Raw genomic sequence first — 22160 nt, forward strand, 5'->3', positions numbered from 1 at the left:
TGAATCGGTTGCAGTAACTGTAAGAGTCAAAAGTAAAATCTTGCGGTTTCCTCTTTACATTTCTGTAGTTCTCTTTATTACTGCAGCATACACGTTCTAGTTTAGTTAATAAAATAGTGGGTTTGAAACACTGCCATATTGTTCTATTGCTTGTTTACCTAATCGCATAAATATGCGAACTCCACGTAGGCCCTAGTACAGAATTTCACTTCCTTTTTCTCGTTAAATAATCACCCTACACTAGTTATGACCTTATTTGTTATCATCATGCTATCTTTCTTCTGCTTACGTTCATTTCTGCGTAATCTTCTATTCCGGGGCCATCATTTTGGCAGTTAACTCCTTGTATACAAATACTTGGTAGTAATACTTTTTTCGGGTTAAGTACTAAGGTTGGTGGTCCGATTCTAGCAAAATTTTGAAAATTTTCAGCGAGGAAATTAACTATGTCCTTGTTTGTGTGCTTCATAATATGTAACGAGTGGAAATTATATAAGCGGTTATAAACATGCAACTATTTAGCAAACGAAGAGAACTACTTTGTGTAAGGTACGTATACCGAATGGTTGGATTGTGGGGAAACTAACGAGCATTTGTACTTTGAACATGGCTGCAGGTATAGACACACTTCATTAGTATTTTTACGCGGAGACGAGAAATTATACCGATACTCTATTAATTTTAACAAAATGGGTCCAAACTTCCTAACCATAAGCTAACCCAGCTCTACCCTACCCTACATTATAGCCTTTTAAGGTACTCCGAAAAATTGATGATTTTATAAATATTGTAGCTTCTATTATGCTTTTTGTCGAAAACCAGGCAGAGAACCAACTTCAGAGTAAATGCCTTTTTTTTTCTAATTATAAATTTTTACGGTGGTAGGCTATTAGTAACTTTATTGGCATTAATGTCGAATTAAAAATCTGTTGATGCATGAACACAGGCAATTCAAAGATAAATATCAGTAAACAAATTGAAAATTCTGTCATTCATATAGAACTCCAAACTGAATATAACATTACTCTCAACGTTAAACACAAAATCGACAACTCTTAGGTTGAGAAGTTGAATGATTATGCCTTCATCTATATATACGCTATGTGTCAGTCAGACTTCGGAGCTTCGGTGCAGAGAAGGGTCTGATCGCTCCATAAATGGTAAGTAAATTTATATTTTGGCAAATAACTAGTTCACTAATAACATTTTATTTCAGAATACACGAAATTATTGTGTTGTCAATTGTATAACCAAGACATGCAATGATTTTGATTAGATTCAGGATTTACATAAAATTAGCTTTTCTCTACTATGTAATTTCTGGAGAAGCTACGAGCTTGAAGTTCGAATGAATAAAACACTAAGTGCGAGAACTGATATTTATATTAACTTATTTATGGTTTATTTTTTCCTTACTTCATTTAAAAAACGGATAAATTAGGATGAATCTGCTGTTTACCTACAGACCTAATTAAGATAACCTAAATTCCACTGACCTGAACCAACGACGTAAAAAGTTCCCTATAGTTACTTTGACACGTATTCAAATTGAAAGTGTTATTCTCTTCTTTTCACATTCATTTATTTAATTGCAGCAACCACACATCACTTGCCACTTACGTTTTGAATGTCAGTTCGTGCTATCTATAACTACATAAAAAAATTCAACACTTCCCATCAGCACTCTGAACACCATCCACCATCTTTAACAGGGACTTTGGGAACTGTACTTCCGGGCGTGGAAATATATTTAATTATGAGGCATGTTGACAATAGTAAATACAACTTCAAAAGAAATCCAGAATTAATAGTAGTAAATTTTATTTTCAGTGGTTTTAAAGAGAGAAAACTTTATAAAAATCTTTCAAAGCCAAACCCATACGTCAGCACATAAATTGTTGCCAGGTTTACCTTACTCCGAGACGTAATTTACTTTCACTACGCAGTAAAACAAACTGATTAGAGAGTGGTCATTCCGTACAAATCTTTTCCGGACAGCAAAATCTGGAAAAAGTCCGCCTGATGCTGAGTCGTTTCGAAGTATGATTAGAATCATACTAAAGGCCTTACTACTGCAGGAAACACATATTAGTCAAACTCTTTAGTATGGCACTAATAACTCATCAAAAAGACTGCATAAGGCTCAATAATTATCAGTGCTATTCCAATTATAATAAAGTGAAACACGTAGTTCAGTTGTGTTTAGATTATGCAAACTTGACACATAGACCCATAATAATACATTCTATTGCATATCATAGACACCAGACGCACACTTGCATGCGATTTTGGAACTGAATAAAATATTTGGGGCCTTATGCAGAGTCATTCTGAAGAGTGATTAGTGAGATACTAAAGAGTTCGACTAACATATATTTGCTGCAGTAGTCAGATCTTTAGTATGAAGCTAATTATTCTTCAAAACGACTGTGCATAAGGCGGTTGATGTATTATTCTATTTAATTGACATTGATTCAGTGACAACCTCGTGGGCGACGAGAAAGCACAGAAAATTTTGGAGGCAGCTATTTTCGTATAACAAGGAGTATAACTTTATATTACTTGATCTGCAATTCAATACAACATGTCTGATAACAGTCAGGAACAAGATGCAGCTAGATGTTCGTGTTCATACCTGTATCTTAATGAAGGTTTTTCTTAAGTTCTGTCTTGAGAAGTGAATCTGTGATATATAGGTGTTCGGTAAGAAGGTCTCGATGGAAACGGCATTTTGACCTTATTCATAAACATTACTAAAAACAAGCTTTGGTTCTCGCTAACTCATACAAAACAGATTTCTGAAAAGAGTCGTCTAAAGACTGAAATATATCAAAGATATTTAAAGTTTTACTCAAGGCACAAACAAGTATGAATGCAGTGTAGAGCCACCCAGCCCATGCCCCTTCTGGCGTTGTCACTGCTGTGCTACAAGTAAAATGAGTGAGAAACACTGTGTAGTGTCAATTTTGGATTAAATTTCCACTCTCATGACGTCTATCCCCGTGGAGATTTATTCTCAAAGTAAAATGATGTCACTTATAAAAACTGCAAACTAATAACGTAAAAATAACATATGTAATGTAATCATCACTGTCATATACACCTCTCACATTAAAGAGCACTGCATTCAGCATTTATACTCCCAGTGATTTCAAATTTTTCCCCCGAGTTTGAGTAAACAGTGGCCGAAAGTAGTAGTGCGGAAATATTGGTAATACAGGTTGAGTAAAATCGAATAAATGCTCCGGCAATATTTAACTCCAGACCATCGCTGAATTCTTCAATGTTTACTCTAACACCTCATAGGCGTATGCATTTTTTTTTTTTTTTTTTTTTTTTTTTTTACGATTCATGCTAGCACATTCAGTATGCGTCAAAGCAACACAAACTTCACGATAATCGAGATAGGAGTTATTTTTTGCAATTATTACATTTCATTGTTGTAGCCAGAATTTTGCAACGAACCTTTTGTATGACTTGCCTTTTTTACTCACTATTTTTCGCCCAGTTCCTGAGCTTCCTTATGTCTTATCGAAATCTCCTCGTGCTAAGTCACCATAGTAAAATCGTAATCCCAACTGAAATGAAATGAAATGAAATGAAAATGTCTTTATTGAAGCGGGCGAGGTTCAGCCATGGCTGCTCTACCACCTAACCCTAACCTAACTGAATATATCTTTTCAAGACATTACGAAATTATTATTGCTCCATAGAAAAAAAAACTTTTTCCTAGCAAATAATATGTATGCTAGGTACTCTTGGTAGTTTCATTCAGTAACAATCTCCGAAAAGATTTGGTAAACAAAACGAGTAATTTGCATTGCGTTGATGCTAACTACTACGGAATGAAGTTCATCATCTGCAAAATAATAATAATAATAATAATAATAATAATAATAATAATAATAATAATAATAATAATAATAATAATAATAATGCTATTTTATTTCCAGTTCGTTCCATGAAACGATCGTTTGTGAAAAGTTAAAGGAAATGAAGCATTAAAATCGTATACTTTTGAAAGAGCTAGTATGGTCATTCTTTATATGTATCCATACGCGCCAACTACGTGGGTGCTTCGGGGCTACGGTACCCACACAAATAATCTTGGTTTGAACCCGTTTCTCTTGCGTTTAAATCAGCCGTGTTACCGACTGAGCTAGGGCAGCTGCAATTTATCCTTATAGTGCCGGTATATTTTACTTCAGTGGTCGAAGTGAGACGGTATGCGGTGGTATGCCCTACCGCCTCTGGATTTTCTGTAATGAGGACATACCGTCTCTCTTTTTTTTTTTAAGTGATCAAGACAATATTTAAATAGCTGGTATGTTGAGTCAAAATCATAATAAAACATACTGCCTCTCCTTTTCTTTCACTTCGAATACTGTTTTACTTTATCAGAGCACAGCCCTTTGTGATAATGTTCATAATAGATTTTAACTAAAACTAAATCAATTAAAATATCGAGACTTCCCTAACAATTTATAGGGTCCTTGATATGCACCCACATACATTTTGGATAATCGGCGCCGTTGTATGTATGAGTAGTGGTTTAAATGAAAACACTATTTTCTACCTCTGAGAGATAAACGGACACATTCCGTAACGAATCGAGTCAACACGATGCAAAATTTGCTATTTACGATAACCGGCATAGCATTTATAATAATGTTCATAATTTTTTGTGTTGTGTTGCCGTACTTAGAATTTTTCAAAGACTTGCGGAATGATCTCCCAATATTTACCAGAATAGGTAATTATGAATATACATATAAAAGGCAAGTTAACTTAGATCCAACTAATATTTATTATTTCACACACAAAATAATAATAATAATAATAATAATAATAATAATAATAATAATAATGGCATTTGTTACTTTTGCTAAAATTTAGTGTTGTATTTTTTCAATACTTTGCGCTTGACCCATGCGTTATTGTTTTCATAGGGCCGTATTTCTTTTAGGAATGTGAGTGTGTAGGAGGAAGTTTGTGTCATGAGCGAAAGGGGGTGTACCATAGACGAAACTGAATTGCGGTGGTTAGTGATTTCATGTGAGTGTAGAGTGGACGGACATAAAAGTGAAAAAACAGCCTGGTTTGCTAAGTGTTTGAGTCTATAAAAAAAAACCGGTCACTGCGTAAAATAAATACGTTCGTTAAGTATATAGAAATAACCGTCTCCAGAATCATTACAGGTTATTTTCGTTCTCGCCCTTGGCTTATATCGCAAGCAAGCCAAGTGAAATACTGTACCAAGCGGTGTAATCAATATAAAGGAAAACAGGTGAAATGGACCTTCTCTTTTAAATTTAAAACTCATTTAGGACGAATTATTGAGGTGGAAAGTGTTGGCCATGGCAGATGATATGTTTCGTAGCCAAGATAATAATTCATGTGAAGGCAATCTTGTTCAAATGGAAGACTCAAGAGTGTGTTGTGACATGGATGAGTGTATGTCAAATGATGAAGATATTATTATTAACGAAGTAGATGGTTTACCAAATGTGCATCCCAATTATGACGACTTAGACATTCATACAAATGATAGCCAAATGTCGGATGGATCGTGCACGTTAGCAGATTTGGTTAGTGACGAAGATCTTCCTACTTCACTAATAGTAACAAATTTAGATAAATCTGTCTTTAAACTTGACGAGGAAAAGAAAAAGATAGAAATGCTCTTTCTCCAGTTCGGGCAACCAGCTACATTCCAATATTTTCGCAGTTTCCGCCGAATGCGGGTGAACTATGATTGTCCAGCGGCTGCTGCGAAGGCGCGAATCCATTTACACCAAGCACGAGTAGGAGAATCTGTTATAAATTGTTATTTTGCGCAACCGGTATCTCCAATTGATGGAAATGACCAGCACCTGCACCCACCGGCTCCCCAGCGGCAGTTTCTCATATCACCACCTGCATCCCCACCAGTAGGGTGGGAACCTTCAGATGAAGCTGAACCTTTGGTTAATTACGATTTGTTAGCTGCCATCGCAAATTTGACACCAGGTGGGGCACACGAATTACATCCGCCTTCAGGAAATCAGCCTGGTATTGTTGTACATGTTTGTGAAGAAACAGCTTCAAATTCTACGATAAGAAAGCTGCCTATTGTGCAGACAGCTCGCCCTAATCGAAATTAATTATATTAAAGCAGAAAACTATTGAAATCAATGTAAAAACACTGTGTATACTAGATCTTTGTATATAGTTTGAGCTTCTGGGCCTATAATTTCTACAGTAACCAATAACTTTAGGTTCATGCATATTTGCAGCGAAACAAATGTGAAAAAAGATGTGAGTATACTTTTGTAGATGTCTTCGGTTTAAAGTTTTTAATGTTTCTAATATATGTTAATTTACATACTATTTTGTATAGATAGATTTAAAATATTTCATTAAATCCTTGTACCTTCAATGCAGGCATCTACAAAAGTAAAACTGCTCCAACTTGTCATTTTTAGTCAATTTCTAAAGCAATTATTAAGCTCATGTTACCTTATACAGTGGTGAAAAGGCATGTATAATTTAATAATGAAAAGACATCGTTAAAAATATTGCGCTGTTGAGGGTTAATTCGAGATCTTGTCTAGTTTCCATGTAATATTTAAAGGGACACTTGAGAGGAAATGATTTTTTTTTTTTTTTTTTCATCTTCCTAACTTTAGAGCAGTTAGAAGTAAACTATGCCTAGTTGTAAATTTTTAAAAAGGAATGAATAAGGTACATATTTCAAACATTTTAATTAAGCTTGTTTGTTGGAATCGTGTTTGCAATGATTCGCGCGTGCTACAGACAAGGTATCTTAGAACTCCAATAGGAGTAGTGTGTGCACAACAGCTTATGAGGAAATTGCTTATGATCTCGAGTCAACCCGGATTTTACTGACGTACTTTCAAATATTGTCATAAATATTCAGCTTATTTCTTAAAGATTAGCTTTGATACTTATGCTTATTACATAAGCAAACTAAAGATGATTTTTAACTCACTACAGACGAAAAGTAATTTTTAGATATTCATTTTCAAGCTGTTTCCTTGTAGATGAATATGAAAATGCAGCATAACGTGAATATATGTAAAACTTTTTATTTTTTTTTTAAAGAATAATATTGAAAAGCGTTAAAGACATACGACACATAGTTTCTAATGAATATATTTTAGGTACAAATAAGTATCCTTTAACATAAAAATATTGTAAGTTTTGCTAATATTTGTAACCTTTAAAAGTTTATTTAGACACTGATAGTTTTGTTGTTAAGAACCATGAGTTTAAGATAACACATAGGCTGTTTAGTGTGTATTCTATTTCTGCTGACAAGAAAAGAAACTTTGTCTACTACCACATCCCTAACCACCCCTATTTCTACCACACATCTCTCTGTCAGCAGAATACATGGCTCTTTTGTGATCCTTAACTTTTCTATGGTATCTGTTTATTATATTAAAATTGCGTTTCTTTAAAACTAATGAATCTTCCACACCCGTAATATTTCCGATGTTTGATGTTTCCGTTGGCAGGCGTATAGTGTGATTATATGTTGAATTTTCGTTACAACTTGTACACTAATTAACATTCACCTATAATGTGCCCTGAAATTTCATATCGGATTATTAAATTCTAAGTATTATTTCGGCAACCAGCCGTGTTGCCTTTCGACAGCTAGACACTAATGAGTAGCTTCGGGTTCACAAATGTTTTTCACATTTTATTCAACTTAATCTTCTTTCATAGAAAAAAACTGAAATCAACAGTAGGTTATTGAAATGTTGATGATCACTACACACATTAACTCAGACTTAGTTGTACCAATATAAAGTCAATATACAATATTTACACACGTTTCATACCATAACGTTGCATTTCACATCAGTTGTTTTCTTATAAATAATGCAGTATTTTATTTAAAAAAAAAAAAAAAAAAAAAAAAAGATTCCGTTGAATAAAAATAACACAAAAACAAAGTGCTCTTCATTAGTGTGTCTGTTGTAGGTAACAGAATTGTTGCTGAAATCGTACTAGGTCGCAATAACAATTGACTAGGATTCCTGCAATACATAATGGATGTCTTCTTGTTCACCTCAACCATAGGTTGGTGAGCAACATAGAAATTTCTAAACTGTTCTCTACCTTGGAAGAGCTATTTTATACTTTGATAAGGTACACTCTCTGTAACTGCATCTAGATATTCTATGACCAGTCTTCCTCTTCCTGGTTTTCCTTCTATCAACACGGTTTTTCAATCGGAGTGCCAAATAAGATGGGCAAGCATGCTGTTTCTTCGTTTTTCTATTATCTTCATGATATGTCGTCCTTCATTAGCTTCCTTTAGTACGTCTTCATTCCTTTTCCTTTCACCCCATGATAGTTAATTTTAAGAAAACGTAGCAGATTGTATCTGTTAAAATATAGCCTATCTACTTGTCGAAACATCTTTTGTGAAATTTAAATTGTGTCAGCAATGAATTCTCATTATTTTGGACTTGTTTATGTCACTTTTATAATACTGTAAATATTGCTAGCAAGATTTGAGTTAACAATGTGATAGATTTTGACCTTTAAAAAAAAATATTCTATTAACTATAGTATAACTATAGTAAAAGTACATTTTTATGACTAAAGTATTATTTGTAAATATAATGTTACTAGTTGAACCACATTCTTCGCACTTGGGAAACAGGTATATGGGAGATATTTGAGAGAATACATGAATTCCACTCTTAGAATGCGTATTTCAGTCGAAATGCAATGGTGAGAAGCAACTCGACTGCAATGTTAACTGTCTTCACTCGTTTCCTCGTTGTCTAGCAACTTCCTCGTGATTCCCTCTTCCTCTGTTGTTCTAAATCTGTCGTTGGACATAGCATGACTGATTTTCCTTCCTAAGTTTGTTCGTTTCCGCACTGCCGTTGTGTGGTTTACGTTGAAAGTCTGCGTCAGAAATAATGGAGAATGTTTTATGAGTTGTAACAATGAAGAAAGAAGAATATTTAAGAAATAAACATAATCCATTATTGTGGCGTGAAATTTGAATTACGGTACCCAATTTGCTATATATATTTTAGCGGAGGTGATATGATAAAAATCCCAGTTCAAAGAAGGTACTATATTTAAAAATTCATATGAATCACAATCAAGATTATTCATTTTTATTAATATAGATATGCTACAGTATAACACCAGATGATAACTGGGAAAGAATAATTGCATTGTCAAACGAAAATGGATTCAAGTATTTATCTTTCATTGCCCGTTCAATCAAATAGATCGGAACATTTCGTAAGAAATGTTCCATTGCTAATTGGTCTCGTTATCTTTGTTGTCTGTTCTCTATTTACGTACCGTAAGATACATACGGTAATTTACATTGAATTGCTTAGTCACCATGACAATCGTGTAGTTTCTGAAATAATAATCTGTGAATACCGTATATTAGGGCTCTTACCAATAAATATAGTAAAAGTGCTAATAATAATAATAATAATAATAATAATAATAATGAAAAGTTCTCAAATGTAACGGCGAACTCTACTAGTTCGAGAAAATTAGTTTTTATAATTGGGTGGTCACTTCAAACCAAGCGATTAGTGTTTTGAGAGAATTTTTTGATTGACAGCGTTACTAGATTGAAGTGCTTTCAGTTAGGGGTTTTCTTGTGTTGTACAGAAGTAATAAAAGCTGTAAAGTTAATTAAATGCGACTGGACTACCCATGTGATTAGGGAAATAAAATGATAATGTAGACTTAGGGAGCAAATGTAAGAGCAGCAAGGATGACGCATTAGATTTTCATATTAATTATAGGGTTCCTTCAATTGAAAAGTCAAGGGAAATATATATGTACAACAGGTCAATCTTCCAGAGACGAGATCGCAAGAATATCTAAGGCACATCTTTTTATGAAGTGCAAATTGGCTTTCTGCAAGATAGTAAGTCCATTGGATAGCATCTAAATAGTTGATTTTCAATAATTACAGTTAATTACGTTCAGAAATAAAAGTAACATTGTAAATAACGATGAAAGATTGATAGAACTTGTTCTGTAACAGGTTCTGACAATATGGAAATCGAAAGTATACAAGGAACTTTTTGGATACACATACATACGTAACGTGAGTCACGTCGCACGATTATGCCCTAGGCTAAGAGAGGCGATGATGATAATGAATGAAATGGTAGAATGAAGCAGGTGGCAAGAAACGAGAAAATTTACACACACGATATTTGTTCATCACAATAAAGCCCACTTGCCGGAAGCTGAGCTTGAGTCAAGGACCCCATCACCAGAGGTGAGGCGCCGCGGCCTTATTACAGGCTTCTGTTCTGTGAACTTGTTGAAGTATGTAAGGTGCAAGTGAAATCGCATAAAAGTAAATTAAAGGCATTTTTTAATTAGCTTATCATAGCAAATTATAATTATGGAAAGAGCATCGTGAAATACGGTAAGCTCCAAGTATATATTGTATCGACTGAAAATTAACAATGTAGTTCTTTACAGAGTCACTAAGTTCCTTGCAATAACATATGTCTTGTTAAGTAAGGTTTTAGTTTATAGAAGTATAGAAAACATATTCCACTGTAGCTTTTTTAAATACAGATTTGTCATTTTCAGCTTACAATAATGAACGTGAATGATGACATTCACTATGAATTGGTATGTTGTTGGCCCTCTTGTCTGCTGATCTCATGAATGACTCTTTTCTGCTCCTCTTTTTATCCCGTTGCTACTTCTGACACCGAACGTCTGCATTGCTGTATATTCCACTTACATCAGTGTTCCGGTCAAGCTAAAGGAGATGGATGACAAATGAAAGTGGTTGATTGCGGAAATTCAACTTTTGTGCACTCCCACCAAGAATCGACTCTGGGGCAACGTGCTAGTCACTAAACCACCGGGGAGGGCTATATTCAAGTTACAATTTTTTAAGGTTATTTCGAATATTAAGTACATAATGGTTTCTACAAACAACAGTACGAAAGGTGACGGAATTGTGAAATTCCAGAAGTGTGCAGTAGTTTGATAAAGAATGATCCCAGTTCCCTGGTTCATAGTAAAATAAACCACCGTATGCATGGGTTTTCTCAGAGTTTTACCTTACTTTCTATTTCACAAATTATCATTGATTCATTCACCATTGTCTCTGCTTTAACCTAAATGGTTGATCCTGGGACGTTAGTGCTTTTTTAAAATATTGAGTGGACCAGAAATGTCAAATTTTCGCAGTTACAAAACTGGAAGTAATATGCCTCCTCGCTGGTCTAGTAGGTAGAAGTTACAAGGGACCCCAGGTTCGATTCTCGGTGGGAGAGTTTTAAATTTTGAACGCATTTCAGTGGTTCGTATTCTACTTTAAACTGTAGGTTCACATTTCATAAAGCGTCGGTGCTGAAAAAGAATGCTTTCCAACCAACTGAAATTAATATCTCCTGAATCTTACTTCTGCCATCATCTGCTGCAGGGAAAGAGGGCGGGGGGGGGGGGGGCTCGACGGTCCGTACGCTAAGTTACATTTGGAAGTAGTAGCCTGTAATGACCGTCCAGCGATTTAAATGTAAGTCTTTCACGAAACATAAGATTGTCACTCTTTTCTCAGCGCAAGTAAACACGAACAGAATAGCATAAAATTTATGAAATGAATATTCTCAATTTTTTTTATAATTTCACCATTATTGATGACTGACAGAATTCGTTTTAGAGTAAGTGAATTTTCCCAGGACATTATGAAGTATACTTAGAATTTGGTATTTCAGAACACTAGAAGATAGGTATGGTATGCAGGGAACACATTTTGTTAATAAGAAACTGATACCTTTCTCTGAGACCCAAGAGTTGTGGCAGTTCGTATACTGCCGATAATTTCAGTAAACAGATTCTTCATACTTGTTTTTCAAGACTTTATTTATTTATTTACCCTGAAAATGATGATCATTAGCTTCTTAAATTATCGGCAGTAAACAAATTGCCACAATTCTTGGATTATAGGAAGGCAATAGTTTTGTATTCACTGAAAGATGATTACCGTGAATTTTTGTTTGATTTTGTACAAATTTTGTTCGGTTATTTTCTTAAAGAATTATGCATACCATCCTTTTGAGTATTCCTCTTTTAGAATATTTCTTTCTGAAAGAATTTTGTTGCCAGCGCGATTTCTTTAATAGGAACTTACCTTAATAAAACAATAAAGTAAATTCTGATTTGTTTTTCCCCTCAAATGTACCGTCTGTAAAGTGAACATGAATCTAAACACAGAAATAGATAAGCATGAAAGCTTTTGGTAACCCCAATAAATCACCACTACTTGTGCATTAGAGGAATTTGTAAAGTTTTATGAATGTCGTGAAATTTGTCATTGCTTTAAAAAAAAAAAAAAAAAAAAAAAAGCAGATGAGCAATGACGGAAGTAATTCGTTGTTCAGCATCAATTTGAAAATATCCTCTGAATATCAGAAAAGAACAGCACAGCCGTGATTGCGTTATTGATAATTATTGAGTACACTAATATTTAATATAATACAGTACTTTTGATATAGTACAATACAGCTTAATTTTGATATACTACAGTACTTTTGGGTTAAGTCATTAAATGTGCCGTTTGGAGAAATGGGTACATTTCTTGTGTGAGGATTGACAGTGGACCGCTTATGGTACTTTCTCGCATTGTCCAGTCTTATTTCCAACCTTCAGGCAGTAGTTGGATGTCTGTACGGGAGAGTGTCAATTGTTTGAACGCATAGAAATCCGTAATGGAATTTCAGAGCTACTAATTGTTTCCGAAGGTTGTGCCACGGAGTATATTGAACACAGACTGGAAAAGATTAAAATCTGCAGGAGGTACATCTATAGAATACACATGATAAGGGAGAACCTCCCATTGAAACTACCGAAGGGCAGCGGTTGTATTCCACATGTCGCTTAGCGTTGTCCAAATGGATGATGGCATGTCGTTTATTCGATATTTTTTCCGTAAGTGCTGCATAAAAACATTGCAGCTGATCACAGTATCTAGTAACATTGATTATACGATTACAGGGTAGGAGTTCCCTTTGGATGATACCTTCCATGTCCCTCCACACACAATATTGTCTTCTTGGGATGCGGTATTGTCTTTTCGTTCGACTGACCCATTCCTTCCTCTGGTTCAAGTTCACATTCACGCATCATTTCTCATCTCTAGTAACAACACGTAAGTGGAAGGGCTGATGCTGGCGACAGAATTCACGATGACGGATAAGCAAAAAACCATATGTAGCAGCTCACTGGTTCTTGTCTATACTGAGCGAAAGACTAGCCTTAAGCCCAGTTTCTGAACCTTTCCCATACGTTGAAGGTATCGCACAACAGTTCCTATCCACTGCCCACTTCCAACTCCCAAATGTTTTGACGTGTATCGTGGTGGATCAAGTCGTTCAAATGTTCATCAAAGTGTGATGAGCGACCAGAAGATGGGGCATCGCTTAGGTCTAAATTTCCACTTCAGAAACTGTCATCATTTCCAGATGTTCCTTTCATCCTCTCTATACACTTTACAGTTTTGTCTGGATGCTTTTTATGTGCTAGAACCTTTGTTGAGCTCGTACAGGAGAACGTGTGGGAGACGACCCCTCTTTTCAACTTGACACTCCATACTTCAGACCCTGAAAAACAAAAATTGATTAGGTCCAAGCAAAATTACAAATAGTGATACGCATTACTGATAATATAGCAACAATTTGGTATATTTCACAGCACCAAACCAAACTTGCTATTATCCCCGACAACTGAAAACAAACAAAAACTGAGAATAAACTGGTCAAATTAACGAATCAACCCAATATTTCGTACTTTTATGAAACTTGTAAACTTGTAAAGAGGTAGTAAAAATAATAACCGCATTAAGTTTCGTAATTTCAAAGAACATGATTATTTTAATAAAGAATCGGAGGCTTAATTGTCGGTGACTGATATTTTGAGGTTAAATTTTACGTTTCAAATATAACCTAATTAAAATCACACAATTCATACAATTTATCCTTTTGTGACTCAGCGGTATGACCACCTCAATGCTCCCACAGAAATATTATAGACAGAAGCCTGTCACTTGAAAATTTGGCTGGCTAGTTACTCCAGCTTTAATCTAGAACAAAATCCCTCACGTTTCATACGCTGTATCTATCTTAAAAGTACCTTGCATACCTTAATCTCTATTTAAGATCTGTTAAGAACAAATGTACAATGTTACACTTAATGTCTGAAACCAATAGCTATAGGGTATCTTAAGAGATTCAGATTACTGAAAAATCAACACTTAGATGCTACCATAGGTGAGAAATCGGAGTGAAAACTTCTGTTACAAGCGTATAGAGAAATATGGGAATGTCATTTAGCTTAAAGAGGAGGATATACTACATAATTGTACAGTAAAAGAAATATTCGGATTGCCTATAGTACTTGTGCCATATTTTATGTGCACTGAGTTCTGCTTAGCAATAACTTCTTTTTTTTTATGTTTATGGCGATTTTGTCCGTGCCACTTAGTAAGTATCTGGTTCTCGCTAGTTGCCTACGTGCTGTGGTTTAGCCACCACTATCCTAGATAGAATTTCATACTTCAATCATAATTGATGGCTAGGTTCCCGAAATTACTTAAGTATTCATTCTCCAGTCTGTCTTTTTTAATGGAGCTATAATCCATACAGTCTTGGGTTTCAGGATGTGTTTTCATTTTTCTCTATTTCTTGCCTTTTCCCTCCAAACTATTATAGTTAATTTTCTAAGATTTCTCATTATAGTACTGCGAATCTTTTCTTCGGTCTTCCTATGAGTCTCGTTATAATTTTTAAAATTTTTATGTAAGTAACGTTCAACAGAGAGATATCCCGAGGGTTCTTGCAGCCTGGCTTTTCTAGTATAGGTATTGCAAAACTTGATAACTCTTCCAAATTTGTGACCAGCTATGTTTTTCAACTATTCTTATAGCTGATTTGTTGTTGTTAATGAAGAATACACACATTGCTGGAATTTTGCAAAAATTGGGTTACCTGTCTCGCTTGAAAATTCAATAATCGTAGAGAGAATATGTATGAAAAGATAGTTATTGCATGAGGCTTATCCGTAATTAGCTACCACAAGCAGGAAGGTTTGAATATTACAGATCGATTATACATGTCAAAAGATGCAGGAAGTTGCTGCTAAGAATACTCAGAAGAAAGAAGAAAAAAAACGAGTTAAGAAGGATAGTTGAAGAAAGGGGAGGGGGGATTTATGCATAAGGTAAACTCTTGGAGAGAGCGACTGTGTGCAAAGGAAAGAATAATTAGCAAGAGCTTTATCATAATTATAGAAGTCAACGAGGTCAAGAAAGAAAGAAAAAAAAATAAATAAAAGCTTTCTTACCTAAATATCAGATGAGATAGATAATCTTAAAAATTTTCATTTGAATTATATTCAATTTATCTTTAACTATACGGCTGAAAGGAGTAATAGAAAAGATTTCATTATTATTTTGTGAAACAAGACTACTGTGCATTTCTAGATGATTTTTCCTTTTGAAAGAATTTGAAATGCATGTAACAGAATGTTATTGCAGCATACGCAACATTAAAGTTTAGTGAGCTGATACTCAACTAAACGCTGCCATTATATTCTTCTATGTGGAATATGTAAGAACATTCAAATATTCTACCAGAAAAGATCAGTTGTAGAGGAAAGGGAATTTCATCGGAATTTCTTGTGATCATGTTTCTGTGGAGTTAAGGAAAATTAGGGAAATTGTTCTAATCAGAATCTATAGAAACCCTACCCTATTTCTTCCCACGAATTAAATAGGGTAAAGCAAATTGCTCACTTTGAAGGAATAAGCTTTAAATTGTAAATTAAGATAGGCTGATGGTGATCGATAATAATAAACATTTCGTTACTTGTTTCGAGCCGATTATTATTGAACAAAAACTTCCATCATTTCCGTTCGTAACATTTCTTCCTTAACAACTTAATGTAAGTATCTTGACAAAATCACAAACATTTTTGTTCAGTGAATATAATAACCAAGTTAGGTTCATCAGTAGATACTCTCTTTCTAATTAAACTGTAATCAGTATATGGGCAGAATTAAAATAATAGTTTAAAACTGTACACTTTTTAGCGATCTCGTCAGATGTTCGTGATTTACATTGTGAACTAGTTGAGCCAATTGCCTCTGTAATAACATACAGTATGTTCTTTCTCCTCCCCGCTAATCTAGTGACTAGCGCGATCGCGCCTTTGGTGAACGAGGTCCCGGGTTCGATTCCCCGTGGAGAACATTGGAATTTGAGTTCAATATGGTGGTTAGGATTCCACCTTTTAATTGTAGGTCCATGTCTCAAATAGACTTGCTGCTGAAAAGGGACGTTAAACAGCGTATGTTCTCTAGTGGTACATATTAAATATCTTGCCATGTTCTGCATTTTTTGCTTCGACTTTTTACTTATTTGGATTCTGAATATTGGAACAATCGGTCAATGTTGTATTACTATATTTTCTATTTGAGGCGCCTAGTATCAAAAGTTTTTTTACTTTTTTTAATTACCAAAATTGAGTTACATATCGCTTGTCATATGTTTGATCTAAAGGAATTCCATGGAAACGGAATTTTGTTTAAAAGCTTAATATTTCATACTGACAAACTAGTTCAAATATGGGACTTTTTACTCATGTATATGGAGCTTCGCTGCACGTTTTGCGAGATTACTCGAAACTAAGCGAAATGGATGTGGAGGATTTTGATATCAGGCGCCTCATTTGTCCAATTGCAATATCATCCATGACAGTTTACTTGAAATCAAAAATAGCAAAGAATTAAACCAAGTCATCAGATAAAATTAAATATTGAATTTAAGAACTAAAATTTTCACTTCTGAACGCACGTAACGAATATAGCAGATATATCGTGTGATAAAGGAAAGTGACTCATTTCTTTGTTATTGGAAGAGCATAAAGGTAGTTATAATTTTGCTAAGTTTTCCTTCCCTCTTCTACCGATTCCTTAGTTATCACGTATATACTTGTTTCCATACTCCCTTCTAGACCAGAAAAAGTATTAATAAGCAGTACTTACTGAATAAGTTCTTATGAAGACTCATTCGTCAGATTTTAAGTGTTTGTTTGATGCTCGTTTATCTCGAAAACTTGTCATAAATATGACTACATAAAACAGAAATAAAATCAAACCGATGGATTAAATAAAGTTGCTTTCACCATCGTTTTGTTAGATGGCACTTTCCAATCTATTTGGCTACCACAGCTGGGCGGGACTTATACCCAATAGCGCAGGGATAGGGTTGCCAGTTCTTTGCATGTGCAGTTCAAGGTGGGTGGAGAATTGAAAGTTGTGGAACCGAAGTAAAGAGATGATAGAAAATTAGCAATAGTGTATAAACTGAGTAATTCAGTGTTTTAGAAATAAATACGTCAGCTAATACAGGGCCTATATCCAGTATAAATCTCTCTGACATAGTACGAAAAAATAGATTCTTGACAAGTTTAAACGATTGGCATTCGGGCATACTTAAGATCAGACGAAACACCAAATGATATTTGCATCTTAATATTTCACGAGACATGAGAGTTTTGCATTCTGTCATAAACTTACTTTCCAAACTTAGCTTACCTCAACTAAGATTTGATAGTATGGTCCTTGGTTCCATATAAAGAATCCTCTTTGAAATAACTATTTTAATTATTTTCTCCACAGAATTTCAATAATGAGCTACTTTAAATTTAGATCATTTCTTTCTAGAGCTTACATTTAAATAATATTGTGCTCGCATGTATCTGCATGAATCATTTTATGTTCGAATAGCAGTCAGCCAATCATTTGATTACATTATTATATTTTCGTTTGTTCTTTCAAAGATTTTGGATAAAGATTGACAAAAGTAATGGAAGTTCTCAGTAGAATTCATCAAGTATATACTAGTTTACTTTCACTTTTGCCGACTATTCAATAATATGCTTGCCAACTACAGATTATGTCAAGTCATTATTGATGTGTCGCTGAAGATAGGGGAGACTGGATCGGTAGTACAGCGCTCACGTGTGGTTCAAAGGAACCGTAATTCGATCCTGGACCGTGATAATGCAGTGTGCAACATGTTCGTTTTTTTTTTTTTCTAGTATTTTCCTGCTTTTTTTATCCATTCTTACTCTAAGAATTACATAATTATTAATTTGCATTTAACATTTGTCCCTTTAGGCTGCTAAAGATTAATTTATTTTGGAAAGTAAGTTTTGAGTAGTTGGCAAAATTGTCCAAATTAGAGTGACAACACTGTCAAGGATGAAGGAATTGCCTAGTAATGTCCTTCATCTCGCTCCAAGTGAATTCAAAGATGTTTAAGTGATTACTTTTCTTTCGTATAAAATATGCTAAATCTATTTTAATTGTGCATTAAAAAATGAGAATAGAACAATATTTACACTTTAAGATTTTATACTGTAGATGCATGAAATATGATAGAGGTAATTTTATGTAACCACTCCACACTTGCCATTACTTTTTTTTTATTTCATTTCCTGCACTTCCTATGATAGTTTGTTGAATATACTAGAAGTCAATTTCTCCAGGTATGAATAGAAGGAAAGTATTAAAATATTTTATCTATTGTTTCTTCACTTATTTCACTTGCACTGTTGCTTTGAATTGTGTTGCAGATTCAAATTTGTAAAGCTGTCAAAGCACACTTTTATAGTATTTATGGGAATTGTGAAATTATTTAAAGCAAGTATATATATTTGAAGTCACTGAGTGGGAAATTTCAAGGTGTGTGCTTCTTTTAGAAAATTATTTCAAGGTATCCCCTGAGTTGAAATAATGATTGTTTTAATTTTTCCTCTTTATCCCGTAGAGAATTTATTTGCTTGCTTGCTTGCTTTTTTTTTTTTTTTTTTTTTTTTTTTTTTATTATTATTATTAGTATTTTCCACATTTAGCACGTAAATGGCCAACAGAATTCTGGGTCGCATTCTATTTCATATATATAAAAAAAACAAATCAAGAAACAATGCGGAATAAAATAGGATAGCTATAATTTCAGTACCGGTATCGTAATAGGTAAACTATCTGTGGAAAATAAAAGACTTATATCTTTGGATATATAACTATTCGAATTTAAATTAAATCTGTTTTTGTTATAGTAAATGTTGTAAATTATGCTTAATTATATCAGTGTATTCCATAAAGGAAGATCTTGAAAAGTAGACTTTAAAAATCCGTATTATTATTGATTAGTTGAACAATGTGGAGAGATGTTAATTCAAACAGAAAATTCATATTCGGTTAAATTCGGACGTTGTGTAATGTGCTTCTTTCGAATTTAAATCCGAATTCCAATAAAGAGAAACGAAAAAGATAAACACTAAAAATGAATTTTATCGATCATGAAGTAGCGTTAATTTCACATATAATTTGTGTTGTAGGACTTAACGTCTACCATGAAAATTGATCAGTATGAAATAATATATTTGTTTATGCTAAAAACAAATATTTTATTTCTACTGACACTAAACTGATCTCAAAATCTCTAAAATCATTTTCTCCTGTGATTACTAGTTATGTTAATTTTTTAAAAATATACCATGATTCTTTTCGCATTTATACTTAATTATATCATATTAATCTAATAAATTTTAGTACGGAAATAATTCCCATATATACCTTATCTGGTAATTTTACATTAGAATTCATAGTATGTGAGCATAAAATAAATGTCTTTGGCTTATTTTTGTGCTTTGAAGAATCAGTTATTTTCAGCGGAACTACGATCCATTTTTTTCAGGCTCAAACAATTCTAAAACAATGGAATGGCAAAGTCTGTGATTGACATTAGTGTTCGAAGTGGGGAGAATACTGTTACCCAAAAATTAGTGTGCATTCCCTTATTTTGATTACCTACTTCAAACACTAACTAAAATGATACCTAATTGTATATATGTAAATATATCTTGAGCAATGTAACAAAGGAACAGGGTATTAAAAGAAATATATATATTTTCGTCAGAAAAAGAAAAGAAAAAACACTCTGCTGAGAGGAAAGTACCATAAACAACTCTCCAGTTTTGCAATGATACTGAACTGTAATTTTCGTAATTACGCTGTTACGTAGAAATATATTTATTTACATTGATGCCCCTTTTTATCTATGAATACTCATTCTTCTGTAATTTAATGTCATTAACTTGTATATATTACATTTAAGTCCTGTAAAGTTGCACTATCATATTTGCTTTTCTTGAGTAGGTTCTGTTAGACATCGAGAGTCTTCATGCACATTTGCTTAATATGTTTTATTTCCATTGAAAAAATATATATACGTGTGTGTGTGTGAGAGAGAGAGGAAACATTCAGTATCTGTATTACTGTAATAGAATGCCGATGAACTGTGCTATTAAACTTCCCTGTTATTTTGGTAACTTCATACAACAATATCTATAATTCTAGTGTGCGTAGTAATTATGTACTTCTGTAGTGACATTCTTAACGTTATTGCTAGAGCAAGCATACTATCTATACATTTCTTGATAAAGTTATTTCGAATGTCTTTCATGTATATAAAAGAATATAAGATGAATTATGATCGAATCTTTATCATTATTATTCTGTGTTGATTCATGTTACCCATTGCTACAAATTTCACTGATACTAATAAGAAAAAAATCATTACAAACAAAATTAAGACATGACAATGTATTTTGACCAATGAACACAAATTCAGAATACTGGAGTGTATGAGGTTTGTCTTTTAAGCATATAATTAGGTTGATATTTGATCATGATAGTCTTTCAAACTGTTATAAATTATTGTATTTTTATTTATGCATTTGATTCTAATGTGTATCCTATTCGCACACAGTTTTTCAAGAGACCTGTATTCATGGCCATAATCTGATTTGTTTCAAGAGAAAAAACAAATTTTATACTGTTTTGCTCCTGATAAAAGAAAATCGAGCTTTTAATAGACAATCAGTGCCCAAATATTGTGAAAAGATAGTTTCTCAAAATGTGTTCCCTATATTGTGTTAGGATTAGTTATTTCGTTGAAATACACATAATGGTTTTCATCCCACTTTTATAAATGTATTTCAAACTTTTAATAACAAGACTTATAGTATGTAACCTGTGTATAGTACAATATTTATTCCGCTTCTTTGTATGTAGAAATGTGTGGCACTTATGCCTCTACTGTGTCTCATTTATATTTATATCACAATCATGCTTTTACTCATAATAGACTATCAGACGTACGCAATCCAGTGAGGCTTTCAATAGAGATTAGGAAATTTCTTTGGTTTTGAACTATGTACTCAAGAACACAGTTTAGTAACTATACAACCGCTGTAGTTTACTGTTTTAAATAAACTGTGAGCTTATTGACAAATTGCTTTTCGTTCTTTTTATTGTTGAAGATATGCAAATACTAGTAAAGGATATGAAACTAAAATAGTGAATAAAAGCAATAAGACCGAATCAAAATTTCGAAGTATTAAATTTTCCAGGAGACATATTAGGAATTGGTGAATAATAGTTTCACTGTGGAAACACACGTTAATTTTTAACAGATAGCTATGGAACATAACACTTTCCTGTGTGTGTTGCTCTATTCTTAAGTTATTTCAAAGTTTAGGCACAGTACACTCATAATTTGGTGAGGATAACTTAGAAACTTTGGTTACGTATGAAAGGGGTTTCAAACTATTGATGCCATATAGTATTTCGAATAATTACTCAGCGTGTATTTATTGCTTTTGACTGTTATTTCAGTTCATACAACATCGTCTTTTATTCTTTTATTTGCAATTATTGATTAAATTAAATAATTGTAGTGAACATAAGCGTGTGAGTAAAGTATTAAGCAAAAATACATCTTGTAATTTGTTCGTATTCTTCTCCGTATGTATGAATTGCTAATAATTGTGGCGCTGACGCTATTAGATGTTCATGTTTTGCGGTCAATATAAAAACATGTAGAAAAAAAAGAAAACTTGCATTTTATTCATTTGACTTTCTAATTAAGCGCATCATAGTAATTAACATTATACTTGAAAATACTGTTTACGCAATACATGAATCATACTCATCCTTATAAATAGTTCGTCGAAAGTAATGGTCGTGCATCGGTGTGCCCTTCAACAAAGCGTCCTTTGTC

The 22160-nt window shown here is 33.6% G+C and overlaps 3 protein-coding genes across 5 annotated transcripts in view; 2 read left to right on the forward strand and 1 right to left on the reverse strand.

Moving 5' to 3' along the window:
* The window catches only part of Csk (C-terminal Src kinase), an 82372-nt gene extending 80484 nt beyond the window's left edge, over nucleotides 1-1888 (reverse strand). The window contains exon 1 of one of the 2 annotated variants that reach the window (XM_081734162.1): nucleotides 1621-1888. The gene's annotated coding sequence lies outside the window, so the exon portion shown is untranslated. Of the gene's footprint in view, nucleotides 1-1496 lie in introns of both variants that reach the window. The other variant, XM_081734161.1, reaches the window with a different exon arrangement.
* Nucleotides 829-22160, forward strand: part of LOC145666685 (protein FAM169B-like) — a 103530-nt gene continuing 82198 nt past the window's right edge. Inside the window, exon 1 of one of the 2 annotated variants that reach the window (XM_081734163.1) lies at nucleotides 829-1160. The gene's annotated coding sequence lies outside the window, so the exon portion shown is untranslated. Of the gene's footprint in view, nucleotides 1161-4649; nucleotides 4754-22160 lie in introns of those variants that run through there. The other variant, XM_081734164.1, reaches the window with a different exon arrangement.
* sra (RRM_RCAN_like domain containing protein Sra) lies at nucleotides 4969-20656 on the forward strand. The gene has a single exon (XM_081734159.1). It carries the CDS (start codon nucleotides 5358-5360, stop codon nucleotides 6141-6143), a length of 786 nt encoding a protein of 261 aa, XP_081590285.1. The 5' UTR covers nucleotides 4969-5357; the 3' UTR covers nucleotides 6144-20656.

Source organism: Thermobia domestica, chromosome 12 (assembly GCF_964235325.1).
Source record: "Thermobia domestica chromosome 12, izTheDome1.hap1.1, whole genome shotgun sequence".
Taxonomy (NCBI): domain Eukaryota; kingdom Metazoa; phylum Arthropoda; class Insecta; order Zygentoma; family Lepismatidae; genus Thermobia; species Thermobia domestica.